The following is an 18,827-nucleotide window of genomic DNA, read 5'->3' as shown; positions in this document are numbered from 1 at the left end:
TGCAGGAATAGCAGGTGTGCACTAAATGCACTTTGCGTGCCATCCTTTTAGGACTTTTCTGAGCAACTTGTTAATGTTTTAGGGGAGACCAATCTTTAAAGCATACATGGAAGTACTCAGCATCCATTTCTTGTAGTTGAATGAAGGGAACCTAAGCAGACAATTTTTTTTAAAAAAGGGAAATCGTGAGGGTGAGTCCTGGTTTCTTGTGGTGTGCAGGTGGCTCTGTGCATGTCAAGGAACTCATGTCTGGCTTTTTATTTTCAGGAGGATCTTGAAGCCCTGATAGCAGAATTCCAGAGTTTAGATGCTAAAAAGACCCAAGTAATTGAGTCATCCTGCCCACCTCCCTCACCCAGGTAAGAGATTGTATGAGGCTTTGCCTATCACTTATACAGTGGTTGATGGTGCTTTTCATGAAGTTTATTTATGTAAAGTTATTTTCTGAGAGTAGAAGGCATAATATCTGGCATGGCTGATAGCTGGAGTTATAAAATATCTGGTATATTGAATCCCTTGTTAAAAAAGGCACCAAAAGCTTTTCTTGCCCTTAAAATCCGCTTTTTAATCATCCCATCAGCACAAAGAAGGCAAAGCAGGGTTAGATTACAGGGCTTTGAGGAAACATAAAAGTTAAGAGGAAGTTTTGGATTTAGACTAGAAAGCTGAAAGGATTTAAGAGGCGAAAGGATGTGTCATGAGATGATACAAGACATTTTATCAAGTGTAGCTTGGGGTCCACATACTTCTAGGTTCTGTATTTCTGTTTCCTGGGGCTTGTTGAGTAAATGCCTTTCTCTGTCATACCTGTTTTCCTCTCTGTGTAGTGGGACAGGTGAGCACGCTACTGTTAATCTCACAGGGGTGTTACAGTGGTCAGTTAGTTCCTCCTCGGGAGTGGTAGGGATCTGTCTCCACATGGTGCAAAACACTGTGGTGGTATGTAGATGAGCAATGACCAGTATTGACTGCAGAATAATGGTGCAGATACGTTGATATGAGACAGCCCAGTTCTACCCATAGTTATGTGCCCCCATAAAACTAATTTTTGTTCTTGACACACCAGCATTAAAATTCAAGAGCTCACGTCAAAAGGCGTGCTAAATGACAGTGTAACGTGTGCTCCTAAAATAGGAGAAGATTTCAGACAGTGTCAAATTAATCTTGCTGGAAGTTTTTGAGAAGTTAATTTCTTTGAGAAGCTTTTAGCCCTGGGGTGAATATCGCAGCCTAGTAACTTGGCAGATGATGGAGAGACCTTTGTGGCTAGAGGGCAGAGGTGCTAGCACTGGCTGAGTTAAAGGCTGCAAGCTTCTGAGCTTCAAGACCCTTACACATCTACTGTTTTGGCTGTCCCTGTTTCTTTTGCAGGCTGAATGGCTCCCTCTCTGCTCACCCTGAGAAAGACGAATTGATCCTTTTTGGAGGTGAATATTTCAATGGCCAAAAAGTAATGTACACTTCAATTTTTTCTTCTTTATTCTACCCTCTCCCTGCCTTTTACTGTAATTTGCATGAGTCTCATTTGAAGTGAAATTCAAGGCAGCAGTCATAAAATATGTATTTGTCCCTGAATGAGAGCAAAATAGCCTTTTAATTCTGCCGTGATACTGTCTCATGCCTGGACAGTTGGCAGGAAGGAGACATGCTAGAACCCATTAAGGAGTCAGAGTGATTGTCTCAGCATCAATATTTCAGGACTTCATAATTTCTCCAGACTTAATTGTAGCCATATCTGCCCCTCATTTTTGATAACTATTGAAGAATCTCTGTCTTCTACCTTTCAAAACAAGATACTTCTGCAGTTTTGCTGCTGGCAAGGCATTGCCTGCCTTGGAGATGTGCACAATAGCAAATATTTGCAAGTGGGCGCTCTTGTTACTGAATTTCTGGAAGTTGCAAGTGTTTGTTCTGCTCCTGGAGAGAAACCGGTCTTTGTAACCCTAAGAAGTTGTACATATTGTAGCTTGAAAACTCAAGGCTGCCAATGATATTTGGTTGCTTTAGGATCACCCAATGTGATGTGCTAAACTCATTCTGCTTGCTTCACTACCTGAAGCTGTTCCTGTCTCTCGAGTTGTGCAGCAGTTTGGGCAACTTTAACCTGCACATCTGTGTTAAGCTCCAACTTCTTCAGTCCTTATATCTCGAGCTATCACAGGCTTAACCAAGGGTTTGGGAAGGAACAGTCCAGTCCTGTGGATCACTCTGAAAAAGTTGCTGACTCCCAGTCTAGTGGAGGAGGTTGTTGTCCTCCTTCCCTGCCTGGTGAGGCAGGTGAGCTGTTGCTTTGCAAAGCTAGTGCTGTGCTCCTTCTCCGCCCAGCTCACAGATAACCCTCAGAGGCGCCTGTGCTTGGACAGACTGACCCTGTCCAACAGAGAGCTGTGGTGATGTGCATTTTCTCTTCCTCTCTAACAGACGTACCTGTATAACGAACTGTATGTTTACAACATCCGGAAGAACAGCTGGTCTAAAGTAGAGATCCCTAACCCACCACCGAGGCGATGTGCTCACCAGGTAAAGTACTGGGTGCCAAAGCAGCGGATGGAATTGTTCTAATGCTGGGCTAAAGATGGATGGGAGTTGATTTTTTTTTTTTTTTTTTTTCCCCCCACCTGAGGGCGTCTGGCTTCTCTTACTTCTCCTTGTAATGGGCTGCCAGTGGTGTCACTTCACCTCTTCTGCTGAGGGGGCCTGTCCAAGCCTGTCCAAGGTGCTTGTGCTCTCTGATCACCGGGTGGCCTCTGGAAATGTTAGGTGTGGAATGAAGATTTGGGGTTGTGTCTGTTGGGTTGGCAGTTCTCAAGCAGGACTCATGGGGGAGACTCTTCTTTTGAAGATGAACTCTCTTTGCTGCATTATATAGGGACCGGCTCAACCGTCTGTAATCCCAGGGTGGCACTGAATTTTCAAAATGCTGGTCAGGGTATAACTTTGAATTTGACCAAAGCACTGTGAGTGGCAGAGTTGCTGTGCATGATTATTTCCTTAATGCCCACAGGCCTACATCCATGGGCATTACAGATATTGCCACTCCAGCGATGTGAAAGACCCATTACTGTAGGGAATCCCTGCTAGCGTGGGGCAGTTGGGCTTTGCCAAGTGGCCCAACTGTACAACACGATGGGCTAGCACTGACTGTGTGTGTCCTGCCTTTGGGTTGTGATTTTTTTTTTTTTTTTTTTTTCCTTGGCAGATGGGCTGTTTTTCTCTGCAAAGGCAATAGACAAAGTTGTCTAAATTTTCTCTGGGATATCATGACACTCCCCTAGAATTCACCTCTCTGCTGGAGGTTAAGGTCATTGGCTGGTTGTGATGATGAAGAATTTGGGTTTGTTTACTTTATGTGAACACCTGCACATTAGAAACTGGACCAAAGACTTGTATTTTTTGCAGGTCTTTGGCCCTCGCCAGCTGTCTGATAGCTATCTTACCTGTCGCAGCAAGTGGCTGGGTGACTGGTACATTTCAAAAGCTGCCATACAGGATGCGAATGTTATTTTCCTACCCATGGCCAAAGCTCTTTAGAGCTTTCTGGTAAGATTCAATGCCCTGGTTAGGTTCACATACCTGTCTTGCTCTAAGCAAGAAGCAAGGTTCTGACTTGATTTTTGGGCTACCTTGTGGTGCTTAAAATAGAACTGGATTTCGGAGGCCAAATTCCACAAGGAGACCATAAATTCAGACACTCGTTTCCCTAGGTGAAAAGGAGGTTGCTTTGTGGGTGTGGAGTTGAGAGGTGCTTGTTTGGGTGTTGGTAGCCAGCAGGTGGCTGTCTAGCAGCTGAATCGGAACTGAGCAGGCAGGCTGTGCATCAGGGAGCTGCAACTGGATTACCACAAAAATAAAATGAGAGACCTGTCTGAGGAGTCCTGCTTCAACACTAAGTTTTCTGTCTGGTAATTAATTATAGTCGCACAGGAGGCAGTTCAGCCTCATTAGTTGACTGGTTTGTTGTCTTCCTTATGACTTTATTTTTAATGCATATTCTGCATTAGCTCAAGGGTAAACACAAGCATGTCCATGGGTTTGTATGTGCATGTTTTCAGTCTTATTTATCATCTCTGGTCTCTGAGACGTGATCCTCTGAGTTACACTGGCTTCATTACATCAGTTCAACAGAGCTGAGGTGAGGATAGCTATGGATGGGTGTTGTCAGTTGTTTAAGGGAAGGGTTTGGCAATTGAATTAATTTCGATCCAGCTCTTCAAAAGATCACACGCAAGTATGAGCAGGCTGTTGCATATACCTTCCCCTTAAGCTTTTAAGCACTAGATACCCATGAAAATCAGGCCTGTATCCCCTTTAAGTAACTTCACGTTCCCACAAATCCTGCTTGCAGACACACCCCATTTTTTCTCGTGTATTTAATCGTTGCATGTATAGGCTGGTTTATGTCAGGGCACAGCTATGTGTCTGATGCTAAAAATCTTCTTTGTTGGGAAAGACAGGCAGGTAATGCAGCCCTTCTGAAGAAAAAGGTCATTATCCCAATGTTGATCTGCGATGGATACCCTGGAAAAAACGTGTGTGGAAGAATTTGTTTATAGTGTAAACAACCCAAGAGGTTCTGGTCAAGGAAGAAATTTACACAGTCACGTAGTTTCCTTTTTGGGATTCCTTTCTTCTTCCGTACACAGATCATTTTAATGAGTCTTGCTCTCCTCTCCCTGCTTTTAATTGTCAGCTTGCATCACAATGGTGTTTTGGTGCTGCTCTGTGCAAAAAAAAATAAAAAACCCCTCTGATACTCTTCTCTCTGCTACTTGCCCTAATCAAAGCAGTAACAGCCTCCTCTTGTCCAAATGCTGCACATTTCCTTCTGTTTGGGGTTTTTTTGGTGGTGTTTTTTTGCTGTTTTGTTTTTTTCCCTTCAGAGGGAGCAGTAATGCTTTTCAGGTCTTGCAAAGCGTCAGGTTTGGACTTGTGCTGCAGCTTGGCTTCTTTACTGTTTGTTGTTTTATAATCTACAAAAACTGCAAAGGGCGATTGTGCACTGTTAATGGCCTTTCCCAAAAGACTTTTCCCTGCATTACTCTGCCTGCCCTGTGCTGGGATGTTAGATGTGCCTTGGAGGCAGGAGGTGCCCCTGCTCCTCCCGTGGCTCAGAGTTCATCAGCCCCAATATGTCTTCTGCAGGATGCTATTTATGTGACTAAAGGATGGGTGAAATGTTGCTGAGCCTTACCTGTGGAGACGTTTCCTTTTGGCACACAGAGAGATTTGAACAACTGTTGTTAAACTAAATCCCAAGATGTTTCCCAGGGAACTTTGAATTTGTAGAACTGGAACTCAGGATGCTAGAAGGTGGGAAGAGCCCAGCTCCTCATCCAACTTTCCTTTGCTATAGGGAAGCTGTTCTAAACAATGAGTAAGCTGCATTTAAAATTCCCCTTTCTTCAGCCCCAGAGAGCTGCTGTTGCCAAGCAGGGCAGCAGCAGCCGCTGCTACTTGTCTGCTCTCTGGTATTTGAAGGCAGCTGCACATTTGACTGATAATGTTCTCCTGTCTCTGGTGTTTGAACCCTTGTCTGATCCAGCTCTTCCTTCTTCTGGCAGGCGGCAGTGGTGCCCACAGCCGGCGGGCAGCTGTGGGTATTTGGTGGGGAGTTTGCATCTCCCAACGGGGAACAGTTCTATCATTACAAGGATCTCTGGGTCCTGCATTTGGCTACCAAGACCTGGGAGCAGATCAAGTAAGTGATGTGTTCTGAAGTCAATGATGTTGACCTCATGAGGAACTGTGCCAGCATGATCTGAGTTTGATTCCTGGTACAGAGCTGTGATTTCTCCACTGTCCACTCATCTCTCCCTTGAGTACAGAGGTCCTAGAAATGGTAGAGAGGACAGCTTCCAGAAAGATGTGGAAATGAGAGATCGTGTTCCAGGTGTATTGAGGCCAAAGCTGTTTTATTTAATACGTGATTTTTGGAGCATGGGTGTGCTTTGGTGTTACTTAACTGAAGGAAAGAGTATCATGAACAGCATTCTGTCCTCCCAACCACGGCGGGTGTAGATGTCCAACTTCAGAACAGTACTTGTTGCTACATCTGCCTGGGTTCCTCCTGGCTGGGCTGTACAAGACCAGTACAAGGATCTCGCCCAATTTTACCATTGCTTGAGAAGACGGCTTGTATCTATCCACAGAGCCAACTTCACTCCTGATAATGGGCGTTTGCTGCCTCAAGGTTCCTTGGGATAAACAAGCCAATAGTTCAGACCTGTCAAGGGAAATAGGTGCCAAAAGCCCTGGTAGTTTTTGACAGGAGTTAAGGTGTCTAAATATCTTCTGTGGATCTGGCCTAAAGTCCTCTGCTAATGTTTTCTTAACCTTTGACGTCTTGGTTTTGCTGCTCATGTTTATATTGGCATGAGAGAAGAATAGGTCTGGTGGGTCATCCAGTGGACTGAGAGGCAGGAGATGTGGCTTTGGTTCTGACTTGGACATAGACTTTCTCTTGGACTTTGGGATTGTCTTGACTGTGGGATTAGTCAGAGCACAGCTTTGGGTGGGCTGGAACTCCCATGCAGCTGAGCCTTGAGGTGGCGCTGGGGAAAGCAGCAGCTTTTGAACACTTGCTTGACCTGTCAAGCTCCTGGTTATGAACTCCATGTCCTTCCTTCAGGAGGGAAGCCCTAAGTCTGCCTATGTCGATCACTTTTCGCCCCACTTACAGAGTGTGGGTGCCTGTTGTCTGTGTCTGTATCTCCTTGGCCAGTAATTGAGAGGGTGGTTTAGGACTGAGCTGTGCAGAGATGGATACCCTGGCTCTGCCTTGGTACATGCCTGAGGCCACGCAGTGAGTCATCACGCCTGTCTGCCTTTTTCCCCCTCCCTGCAAAATGGGAGCATTGATATTGCCTGACGAGGGGGAAATTTGGAGGTTTAATTTTGCTAATGTTAATGTAGCATTGCAGGGACTCTGGTGTGGAAGGTGCAGGGGGACATAGAGAGCCAAAGCGCAAAAATCCCAAGGAGTCCAAAACAGGCTGGGTTAGAAGGATGCTTCGCAGCATGGGATCCCAGCAGCCGACTCCTCTGCGAGAATCCAGGGATCGTCCTTTTGAGTAGCTCTGGGAGACGGAGGGAAAACTGTTCCATTCATAAGCGGCTGGTTCCTGTCCATCAGTGGGTTCTTGGCTCCAGACCTGGCAGTGTTACTCTAGTAACAGCTGTCATTTGTCATGTTACAGGAAGCCAGGTTCAGTCTCTAGTGAGCCTTGCTTGTCTCTGAGAAGTGGGGGTGAAAGAAACCCTCCAAAATGATGGAGGGTTCTTTAAGAGGTGCAAGGATTAAAAAGATCTGTCACTGTGCAGGCTGATCTGCCTATTGTTATTAGGCAGAAGCTGACGTAATGACTGTGACTGTACCCCTCCCAGCTCCCCCAAAATAACTTCTGAATCCCTTGCTCAGTCTCAGCCAAATAAAGGGGATGAACTCAAATGCGTTACGTCCCTGCCGGTTTCGTGTAAGCAGGCGGGAGGAGGAAGTGATGCTCACCATAGAGTCCCTGCTGAGAGAAAGGGTTGACATTTCAACCAAACTCTTGGTTGAAAAAATCCTCACCGGAGAGCAGTGTTAATACCCAGCTGCAGGGAGAGCGAGGGCGGGAGATTGTTTTTTTTTTGTGAGCCAACGGAGAAGCCAGATGAGGCTTCGTTAGCTCCACCACTGATGGTGCAAATTGTTCTCTCGTGGGTTTGCAGATGTGTTGCTGTAGAGCTGATTTAGGGTTTTCCGCTCCCAAAACAAATGCTGCAGTACCTGACCTGCCTGGGAAGAGGAAATGAGGTGGTTATGAGGCTCTACTCATCCCGCATCGTATCCCATGTGGGAGAGCAACCTCAGGGAACCGGAGTGTAACTTACACTGCGAAAGCACCTGTTCCCTCCCTGGAGCTGAGCATGAAGTTTGCACGTGCTGCGAGTTGCAGGATACCCCCAGCAGTCCCAGGCCCCAAGCGGACCAAAACCATGGCAAGAGATTTTGTTGTGCTGGGTTGTTACAGTTAGCGAGGAGGGAGCCAGTCTGGTGAGTTCCTAGTCCCACCTAGGGAGCAAGTTGTAGGTACCACGCTCCTCAAGCCACCCAGAGCTACCCTCCATCCCCAGGTGTTGGTTGTCACATGTCACCTTGGCTGCCATGCCACAGTGGGAGGATGCGTTTGGAGACATTGATACTTCATTGTTTCTTAGCAGATAAAAGGATAGATATTTTCGAAGTGAGCATCATAAATTGTATGGGTGGAAGTGCCCTGGAGAGGTGATCTTTTCTCTCTCCCTGCCCCGTGCAGGATCTATTTGAGCTTCCATTTGAGCTTCTATCTCTATGCCATTTGAGCTTCCTGATGTGTTTGGGTGGATGTCTGTCTTTCAGCCTTGCTGGAATTTGGAAAACGCCTGTGCCCTGGTCCCAGTGTTCAAATAAAACAAAGTGCATCTCCTCCCCATCCTTGGGCAGAGCTCCAGGAGCTGCATTAATGAGGCATCTGGCGGAGGAGGCTGGGAGGGGATGTCTTTGTTTTAATGCTAACCTGACTGAGTGTGAAAATCAAGTTTCTGCTGCCTCTTTGCTTTTCCATATGGCATCTTGATTACGGTCTGCTTGGAAAGGGGAAGAGGAAAGGGCAGAGATGATTGTTGAGTTGTACGAGGGATTTTTTTTCCTACTTCTTTTAAAACTATGATCATAACACGTGCTGCATTTCACTTCCTTCAGCATTTTGCGTTTCTTGCCAGGGTACCCCATTGCTGCTGTCATTTTTCCACATAGGTTTCTCATGTTTGTCTGAAGTCAAGCACTTGCTTATTTTGGATTGCCATTCGCCAGCTGGGATGACTGGTGACAGTGGGGGTCAGCTTGTGGGCTAGTGGTATGGGGAGAGTGAACATGTTTGGGGAGACTAAACGGAGGGGGCAGACTGTGTAGGCTTTGTTGGGTCATGGTGGGGCACCTGCCCTGGTACAACAAGCCTTCACATAGCAGGCCAAGCAATAATTCCACGTATCCAGTGTGGTAGCAGTGTTATCTGAATAAAGCCTGCTGATAGACATTTGGGGTACAGGCTGGTATTGAGTAAACTCAGTTGGGTTTGGAAGGCGTCATTTTAGTGCAAATAATGGAGTAACATAAGTAGTCATTAAGAAATGTCTGGACAAGAGAGACAAAGTTTCTGTTTCTGTTCCACATGGGAAGGATCGCAGGTGCCTCATTTCAGGTGGGTTTGAATGTAGTGGTTTGTGTGAATTGAAGAGCTCAGATGACCCTGCTGTGATCGGAACTTGCAGTTCTAGGAAATCTGGTTATTCCAGCCCCACAGCTTAGATTTCAGACAATTATGTTGTCCTTCCTGGCCTACAGTTCATGCCGCAGACCATCTTGGCGCTGTAAGAGGCTTGACTGTAAAACACTTTTGAAGAGAAAACCTTGAATAACTCATCGCTGTGAATAACTCATCCCTGTGCTGTGTCTGCAAAGGCTGCTGGGGAAGCGGATCTCCATTATCTCCTAGCACAGAGCACAGTGGTGCCAGTCTGCTTGACAGAGTTAAAAATTGCTATATTTAGCAATATTTAGCTATATTTACTTGCATTTTGCCTGCACAAAGATGGTCCAAAGACAACAAATCCCAGCCCATTAGAAGGCTTGCCAGCAACTGACTTTGACTTATTGGAACCACCTTATCATTGTGAGATGCACAGGGTTGCCTCAGTGCATGAACTGTTTGTTACTCTGCCTTAGAGCTAAGCAGTCTTTTAACCTAATTGCCTCATTTCTTCCTAGAGAGAACATTCTTACTCAGCTCTGTGCCGCCCAGTGCGCTCCCTCAAAGAGAGACAGGGAGCATCACACTTTAGGGTTGTGCTTGGGAACCGGCAGATCCCTCCTCTGTGCAGTTCTTTGTCTTGCTTTTGAGCCTGTGTCACTCCCTTTATACTGGGATGTTAATGATACTTCCCATAACAGTTTTGTGAGATGCGGTGCTATAAATATTTCAGGGTAGCGTTTCGCAAGTGTATGTTTAACACTGTTTACAGAGAGAACTGGAGCAGTCACTGCAGTGCAGGATGCCTTTCAGCATAGGTCTGCCTCTGATTGACAGCTCTTCTTGCTCACGTGCTGTCTGTCACTGGAAACATCAGGTCCTGCAACACGAGGTAGAAAGTGCATTGGTGCTTAAAGAAGGGTATTTTGTTGTACCATGGAGTAGACTTCCTCTGTCAGCCCAGAAGTGAACCTTGTGAGCTTGTTCTTTGGTAGATCCAACTGTACAACTGTTGATTGACTTTGCAAGGGATTTGATTTGAGGATTTTGTGCCTTGTGACAATTGTGTATTCACTTGTGTACTTCCTAACTGAGTGCACAAACACGTGGGTATGCTATCTGTGTGTGCCATTGAACAGAACGCTTGTTTGCATTTGCAAGTGTAAGGTGCAAAACTGAACACTGAAGTCCGGGGCTTCAGCTGCCTTGAGTACTGGAGGATAAAAGCATTTTGTCCTGAAATGCCCCTTTGATGGGATGTTCTATGCGTCATCATTTTTATTATTACGGAAAGGTCCTGAGATTCATGTGAGCATCCTCTGGATGAAGGAATAAATGAAAAGGTAACTCACTTAAGCAGTCTGTAGCCACTGTGACATGTAAGTCTTCAGTTCTTGAATCTGGGGGCTGAATTCAGGTCTGTTACGTTACTATAAGTCCCAGAGTAACTCCACAAGCAAAAGCAATTTCCTTATGGAGCATTTCTGATCAGACTCATGCTGTACGTGTGTAGAGCCAGTCCTTATCCAGACTTATCTTTTAATCTATTTTTAAAAAAAGTCTGGAGAATTTACAGCTCCCTCCCACATGTCTGCTTTCTGGTGTCAACCCCATGAAGTAGAGTATTAATCATAAAGTCTGTGAAGCCATTTCCAAAATGCTTGTTTTGGACCATGAGCAATGATACAGGTAAAAGGAGACAGTGTGCATTTGGGAAACAAGTCGTCAAGCTTGCAGCAAGCGCCTTCTGGAGTGGCAGCATGGTTATATGTTGCTGCCAGTCCTGCTTGACTATGGCATTTGGTTTTTCCAGTGTTGTGTTTGGAGTCTGGGGACAAAGGACCTTGGTTGTACGAATAGCTCTATGTAGGAATACTTTCTAAGAGCAGTTGTTGCAAGTTTAGGAGGACGTGTCCTTACATCAAAGGCTATAAACTTTCCTTTATAGCTGATTCCTGCAATGTGTAACGCTAAGGCCAAGGAAGCTGAGATGATACGATACTGCGCAGGGTGAGGCCTCCTGGAACCATGTTTTCAGCATCTGTTCTTGTAGCTTGTGTGTCTAGTCTAAAGAAAGGGGAGACCAGCCTTGTGATTGAGAGCAAGTGGTGCTAGTGCCAGTGAGACTTCTCTGAATTCGGATCAGGCCCCAGACTGGATGTTTTTGTTTGTGACTTTGAGTTAATTGTACACTTGTGGGAACTTGTTTGTTAAAACATACACATCAGTGAATAAACTTTTTATTGTTCGGAATTGATTTTTGACTTGGAGGGAGCCTGTTTGAGAAGGAAAGCAGAAGATGTTCTCTGAGAACAGGATTTTATTGTTAATCTTGATTTTTTAATTCCTTCTTTCCTTTTAAAAAAAAAAAAAAAATTGCCATCCTTTGGAATAATAACATGGGAGCTTTGTTACAGAAGAAGAAATAATGATTTCAGATCTTGATGAAATTACTATTAGAGGTGCTGTTCTGCAGGGTGATACTTAAAAATCCAGTAAATGCCTAGAAAACCCTACTCTCTGTTAGACTAAAAAGTCCGGGCAATCAATATTAATTCAGTCTTACCCAAACGCTGCTGTTCTGCTTGGAGTTTTTCATTGTGACTGGTGTGAGATTGTCATTTTTGATGGTGAATAAGGGCCCTCATTTTCTCTCTCCACAGAAATCTATCACCGCTCTTCACAGCTACCTGCTGCCAGTGAAAGTGTAGCAGTAGGGTTGTGGGTTTAAGTTTTGCCGTTGTTTTCAACAGTGAGCAGGTCTCTTATTTATTTAGGCCCTGATTCTGCAACCACTTAACACGTGTTAACTTTGCCTATTTGAGAAGTCTTGCGGAGTTCAGTGATGCTAACTGTGTGCACTTTGGGAGACTCCTCAGTGAGAGTGAAAATGTGATAGATTAATCCATGGGGGCAGAGAACACACAAAGCAAAACTCTGTTTTCTCTGCAGTTTGGCCTAAAGTTGCCTTTGTTTTGAGAGTTCTTGAAGTTGTTTTTGTTCTCTGTCATATGATGCTCAGTCTGTGGGTGAACACGAAGGAAGGTGCATCTTCATTGCCTCTCAGGAATGTCGTTGCCACCTGCCTGGCTTCGCATGAAGCTTTTGGATGTGACAGATGGGGTGTTGTTGCTTGTTCCTGGAAATGGAAGTGGCACATTTAACTGAAAGGTCAGGGAGGCTTGAAAGAGCAGAACAATGATGCGTAGCTGCTTTTCAATGTGTGATATAATAACCATGACTTGTTTTGCTGCGATGCCTTTATTCTTGAAGAAATCTAAGTAATTTACAAAGTCTTCTCACTAGTTTGATGTTGTATCCTAACTGCGGGTAGATGAGTGAAGACAGTACGAGTACGTGATTTCCTAAGACATTGAAGGAGAGTGGATGTCAGAGCCAGTCTCTGGCTCTTACCTGGTGCTTGGAGAAAACGTCTCTGTCTGGAGTGCCTTTCTTGCAGTTGCGGGAGTTAACTGCTATTCATTAAACTCTCCTGAAAAATTAGCTGCTGAGTCATAGCTGAAAAGACTTCAAGACTTTGGGTGCTGTTAGAGACTAGATGGCATATCACTAGGAATAAAATTGTTACTGCAAAATGCCTGTGTTGCAAATACCAAGAGTTACAGGAAGAGCACACATACTGTTTTGGAGAAAAGCATACATATGTAGTAAGGCAACGAAGTTCCCCATGGTTTCCCATTCCAGGAGGAGAGAAGCTGAACTCAACCCGCCCAGCTGCCCATGATGTCAATAAAAATGGACTGATAGACTAACAGGAAAGGGAACTTTGCTGATAAGTGGAATTTCTTTGCGTTTCAGGGCATCAGGAGGTCCCTCTGGACGAAGCGGACATCGAATGGTTGCTTGCAAAAGACAGCTGATCATCTTCGGAGGTTTCCATGAGAGTGCAAGGTGGGTTACTGCGGGATGGCTGGTGGTACTGCATCCTCTGTAAAGAAAGACAACAGAATTTCCACAGAAAGCTGGGCTTTATCCTCAGCGGTACTGTTACTGAACTAGACTTTTACATTAGAAAGACAAGTAATCTTGATTTAAAGTCTTCAAGTGTTTGAGAAACCATTGCACCACTTAGCTAATCGCTGAAGTAGCTACTCGTCCTTGTAGCTAAAACTCAATGCATCACGTTTGGCCTCTGAATCTTGTCAGAGAGCCTTCTCTTCCTAGAAGCATCTTCTCCAGTAGGCTCTCACATACTGCGTGAGGTCACAGCTACGCTGTCATGGGGACTGTGAAGAGAGCTGAGCTACCTATTGTCTCAGAGGCAGTAAGCAGCATAACCGCAGTCCTTGGGAGCACAGTGCAAATGGCAAAGCCCACCCTAGATTTGACTGTGTCCTTGGGAGTTTAACCCGTGCAGAGCATTTTCCACTAGTGGTATGTGAGCTGGCTAGTAGAAACAGAACAGGGCATATGTATATTTTTCCCACCCCCCTAGACAGGCATAGATCTAATCTGTTTTGATCTTTTGTGTTCTGGTTTAAGTTACCTTGGACCATGTTAACTGGAAAGAGTTGATGAAACCTCTATTGTAGTAAGGAATGACATGGGTAAAAAAGAACCCAGAGAGGTCTTGCTTAAAGGAGCTTTGTCAAATGCAAACTGTTGCACTGAAATAGTAACCTTCACCCGAACTAATCTTCTGTACATTGCTATGGAAGGGAAAAGCCATAAATGCAAGGAGTTGAATAAGGTGTTGCACCTCTTCAGAGGTTCCTGGTGCTGTTCCTGAGGTGTTGTTTTATCCTGTCCTAAATGGTGACCATCACAAAAACCTGTGGTGTGCCAATTTGCTCTCCCTAGAGATTACATCTATTACAACGATGTGTATGCCTTCAACCTGGACTCCTTCACCTGGAGCAAGCTGGCTCCATCGGGGATGGGGCCCGCTCCAAGATCCGGATGTCAAATGGCTGCCACGCCTGAAGGCAGCATAATCATCTATGGAGGCTACTCCAAACAGGTAGGAGAGACTTTGTGGTAAGCCAGTGCAGTATTTCCTGGATTCTAAACAAAGTAGCTTATGGAAAAACTAAGGGGCTAAAGTGAAAACTAAAATATGACAAACTTAAGTTGCCTAAAAGTGGCCAATGCGATGGTCTTGACTTGTGTTGGCTGTGGACTTTTGTGTTTTGACTGCTTGGAGGGGACAGTGGGCTTAGAGCTTGGGAGAGCAAAACTGAGATCTCTGTACTGCTGCTTCCCTCTGCTCAGTTTCACAAGCCTCGTCTCCAGTGCAAGATTTGGTGATCTTATCACATAACTGCCTGCTGCTCTGACCTGACGATGTTTCCGCATGTCAGGCAGCTGCCAGATGTCCAAAAAACACTGGTAAGGAGGGTGCGTGTTAGCCTGTGGTTATGCCAGCTTGGAGTGAGTGTGCAATTGTGCCCTTGGATTGTTCGTACGCGGGATGGTTCAGGCTGCTGTGAATCAGTACTACTACCAAAAGAGGCATCTTGTCCTCTAATGGTGCCTTTCTTCATGCAATTGTGTGCTGATCGAGGAGCTGATCTTGGTTAAAATGAATTTTGTATTTTCCCTGCTAATCTAATCCAATATAAGGAGGTGATATCGTGGAGGTAGGAATAAGTAACTGGGAGAAATGGCAGTTTTGGCAACAATGATGGTTACTGCCAACTTAAAGCATTCTCAGGTAGTACTCGTCCGTATTCCAGCACTTGCAGGTTGAAAGCAGCAGTTGCCAGAGAACTTGTATTTTCTTGCATCAGTGAAAGGGTTAAGGGAGTGGCACTAGTTAGCAAACTCAATAAGCCAAAGATGACTTTTGATGAGCACCAGGCTTCCTCTGCTCTGCTTCTTGCTTTGTTAATCATGGTAATTTATACTGGATAGCCCTTCAGACCATATGTCCTCATTGACCAAGTATCCCTGTCTCCATGCTGGGCGGGAGGAAGTAAATATTTCATTGAGCAAAAGGCTCCTGCAAAAGCTTTTAACGTTGTGAATGCAGACAGAAGACCCGGATCCTGCTGCTACTGTCTCAGTGGAAAGGCATCGCTTCCAGCAGTGCGTCGCTGGGGGAGGAGGACGCGTTGTTCTTCTGATGTGAATAAATGAACAAAGAAGAAAAGCAGGGAAAGGGGAGAGAAGATAGTCTGTCCATATATTTAGAAGCATTTGTGCCTCCTCACGGCCCGCGCTTAGGGCTCTATCTCATCAGATGTGCGTTTGATTAAATAGCAGTAACAATACAGAGGCATTTTCTACCCGAAAGGGCTTTGTCCTCTTCCATTCTCTGTCCTGCTTCCTCACTCCTGAGGGTGGGAAGGAGGCATGAGCCTGCATGCTATGCTAGATGTGGATCTCTCATGGCTACTGAAAGCAGCTGGGTTTCAAGCGCACACTGAGCCCCATGGAAATATAAAAGTTGACGCATGTTTGCAGTTGGTTCTATTCCACTTCACGAGGGTGGGCTCTGTCACACTGCTCTGGGTTGTTTTGAGCTAATAAAAATGAAGTAGAAGGGATGGGGGGATGCAAAGCTGCCCTCAGCCTTTATGCAGGGCACCGAGCAAGGATAAGAGCTGGGTGCAGTTCCTCTCCACCTTGGAGAACACCTTTTAGATTAAAACAACCACTCCTGTTATGAATCTACTTCCTTTGTAATGCAGAGAGCCAAGTCTGCTTCTCTTTGTGTGCCATTCCTAACAGAGACTTTGCTTGTGTATTCTGTAGCACAAGTGCATTTTCAGGCAGGGATGGTGCAGCGGAGCTACAAACTGACCAAAGCACTGGACAGAATTTTCTCTGCAGCTTTCTTGAGCTGCAAAGGCAACAAACCTTTAGCATGGTCCTGAAAATCTAATTCAGTGAAATTTAGCTCCTCTAGCAGAAAGACAACTTCATTAATGTGTGGCTATTTAATTCTCGTTGGATCTTTGCTTGTAGCTGATTGTGGAGCTGAGTCCCTCTGGGTTTACTTTGAAGTGAAGAAAGTGTGTTTGGCTTGTGTACTCCTCCCAGAGTCTTTGGCTGGGGTACTCTTGGGAGAAATAAGAGGTAGAAGGTGGAGGAAACAATGCTTAATTGGAACTGGGCAGGCGCAGGAGAAGAGCTATTCCTTGTCTCCAATTAGAGAGGCAGATGCTACATTCAGGAGTGCTATGAAGACATTTTTGGGCACATGAAGACATTTTTGCATATGAACCCAGGCAGGTGTCCAAGCAAAGTGCCATTCACCAGGTCATGTAGAGACTTCTCTTGTAATAACAGGCAGGACTAAGTTGCACACGTGCTGTAAAAAAGGTGCAGATTTGCGTGGATGCCTCCTGAGGCCAGAGCTGCTACCAAGCGTGTATATGGTGTGAATTGGTTTGGAGGGAAGAGGAGTGGAAATCATAATAGTTCCTCTGTTTTAGTATCAGCATGATATGGCTGTCACATTGCTGGAGGAGAGTTGTGATGTGGCAAGGCTGCTTTCCTGCGATGGGCGGTTCTGATGCATTATATCCTGTGGTCCCCTTAGCCCTTGTAAATCTGCTTTGAAGTACTGTACCAAAATAGCTGTGCGGGGTGGTATAATGCACATTGCCTAGGGCAAAAAGAGATGTAAGCCCAGGAGATTCACGGTTATGGGTGGAATTGTAGGCATCTTTGTACCCAGCTGGCTGCTGGGGCTCTGTAAAGCCTGAGCAACGCTATCAGCTTGCAGCCAGGGCTGTTCCCGGATCGAGTGATCGATCTGCCCGTCCTCAGTCTGATCAGCAGGCATCGTGAGCTGGGAAGGCAGAAGCAGAGAGATTTGGTCCCTGCTTTTATTTGCTGGACTTGCATGTAGAACTGAGCGTGGAGGGTCAGTTTTCAGTAATGTCTGTCAGTCCGGGCCGTGTTGCTGAATTCCCTTGATGTGACCTGAATAAGAAAGTCTTATTGGCTTGGGAAACAGAGGCTGAAAAGATCGAGTGACTTGTCTAAGGCACTCCAGTACTTGTGGACAGAGCCAGGACAAGAACCGTGGTACCCAGACATGCCTTTGCCTGTGCCAGCCACTAGATTTTGCTGTTCAAGTGGTAAACAAGCAGGACACAAATGGTGAAAAAGGAGCTTTACAACCCTGAGCGCGACTAACTTGAGATGTTGGTGCACAAATTGACAAGAGCGTGCCTGATATTTTAAGATGTGCGATTCTTAGCACAATGGTGTCCCTGTGTTCATCTGTTTCATCTTCAGCCTAGAAACGATAAAGGCAAGGACTACGATCCTTACAGAAGGTGATGTTGTGGATGTTGTCAGCTCCACCTAAAATGTACCTCAGAATCCCGCAAGGAGCTCAGACTTGCTCTCCTGCTGATCTTAAAGATGCCCTTGCCCGTTTCTCATGCTGGGGATGGGGCTTGCTGCAGCAAGCTGCATTTTTGGCTGTATAAAGCAATGAGACCTCTCTATTGCTAGGCAACGTGAGCGCACTGTGCCTGACTGGCACGGGGAATGCAGCCGGGAGGTGTCGGAGGCTAACACTGCTCTACCTTGCAGGTGCAAGCAGCCTACAAGCCATGGGAGGGCTGGCATTACATGCGTGCAAGGCTTTTGGATGCCAAAGACGACTAGCGCATGGGGTTTTTTGGGGGTTTGGGGTGGTTGTTTTAGTGGCAAGCTTTGCAAAGCTGAATTGGATTCTGCTGGGAGATTGCTTGTGGCAGGGCTGAAGTGTTTGCCTGAATTGCGAGGTCTGGTGGGACTGGTTCCCTCTGTAATTCTGCCTGCTAAGGGCTTCTGCTAATTGGATGTATTTTGCTGCTGTTGATCTTTTATCAGACATGTTTAGCACGTTATGCACGGGGAATCCTGATTCCCCTTCTTCTCAAGAACAGCTCTCAATGCCTCAGTTTCCTTGCTCTTTGAAGGGGGATAAACAGGCATCTTGCTGTCTGTCAGTGGAGCTAGGGTTTTTTTCAGCTAATGCCTGTAAAGCTCTTGTAACTTGCTAATGTACCTGTATGTGCAGACAGCAGGCTGTGGATATCCAAGCCAGTTTTGTGCTTGAAAGCAAACGCCTGAAACTTCAAGGCAAGAAGGACAGTGGGGGGAAACAGGAGCCTCTCATGACGGATGGAGCGATTTCCTCAGGGCAAGCAGGTGTCCTGGGCGCAAGGGGATTGATCTCTCTGGTAGCGGTGTACTGCTTTGCCGGTGAAGTGTCTGCTTTTGAGTCAGCGTGAGTTGGGGAAAACAGGCATCTCTTTGACAACAAATAACTAACTCCCGCTCCACCTCATTGGGGTTTTCTCAGCCCAGGAAGCTTTGTCATGTTGCATACGCAGCGTGTTTACTACAGGGAGCCGTGTGGTTTTCAGGAGAAAAATAGTGCAGTTATTCTACGCAGCTTGTACGATAGTGAAGCCAACTGCTCTCTCAGTGTTTGTTATTTCCCCTCCTTTCATGCAAACGGTGCACATCTTACTGTGCTCCTGAACCCTTCAGCCTGTGTGTCCGCTGCACATATGAATGTGTACTCTGTCTAGCATTTAAGGACAAACTGCAGTCTCCCTGGGACTGGGGAGGAAATAACCACCATTT

At 45.8% G+C, this 18,827-nt stretch overlaps 1 protein-coding gene across 4 annotated transcripts in view; it reads left to right on the top strand.

Annotated features, from left to right (window-relative positions):
- KLHDC4 (kelch domain containing 4) overlaps nt 1-18,827 on the top strand; it is a 28,505-nt gene that overhangs the window by 1,331 nt on the left and 8,347 nt on the right. For 2 of the 4 annotated variants that reach the window (XM_087739963.1, XM_087739966.1), the window contains exons 2-8: nt 268-359; nt 1,372-1,450; nt 2,422-2,520; nt 2,624-2,716; nt 5,562-5,698; nt 13,089-13,181; nt 14,091-14,250. In XM_087739963.1, coding sequence (XP_087596089.1) covers nt 268-359; nt 1,372-1,450; nt 2,422-2,520; nt 2,624-2,716; nt 5,562-5,698; nt 13,089-13,181; nt 14,091-14,250 — 753 coding nt within the window. The remainder of the gene's footprint in view (nt 1-267; nt 360-1,371; nt 1,451-2,421; nt 2,521-2,623; nt 2,717-5,561; nt 5,699-13,088; nt 13,182-14,090; nt 14,251-18,827) is intronic. The other 2 variants (XM_087739964.1, XM_087739967.1) reach the window with 2 other exon arrangements.

The sequence above is a fragment of the Nipponia nippon genome, unplaced genomic scaffold, assembly GCF_047370975.1.
Source record: "Nipponia nippon isolate SJK-2023a ecotype South Korea unplaced genomic scaffold, ASM4737097v1 scaffold_7, whole genome shotgun sequence".
NCBI classification, from domain to species: domain Eukaryota; kingdom Metazoa; phylum Chordata; class Aves; order Pelecaniformes; family Threskiornithidae; genus Nipponia; species Nipponia nippon.
The sequence above is the reverse complement of the archived record's forward strand: the minus strand, read 5'-3'. Positions and strand labels throughout refer to the sequence as shown.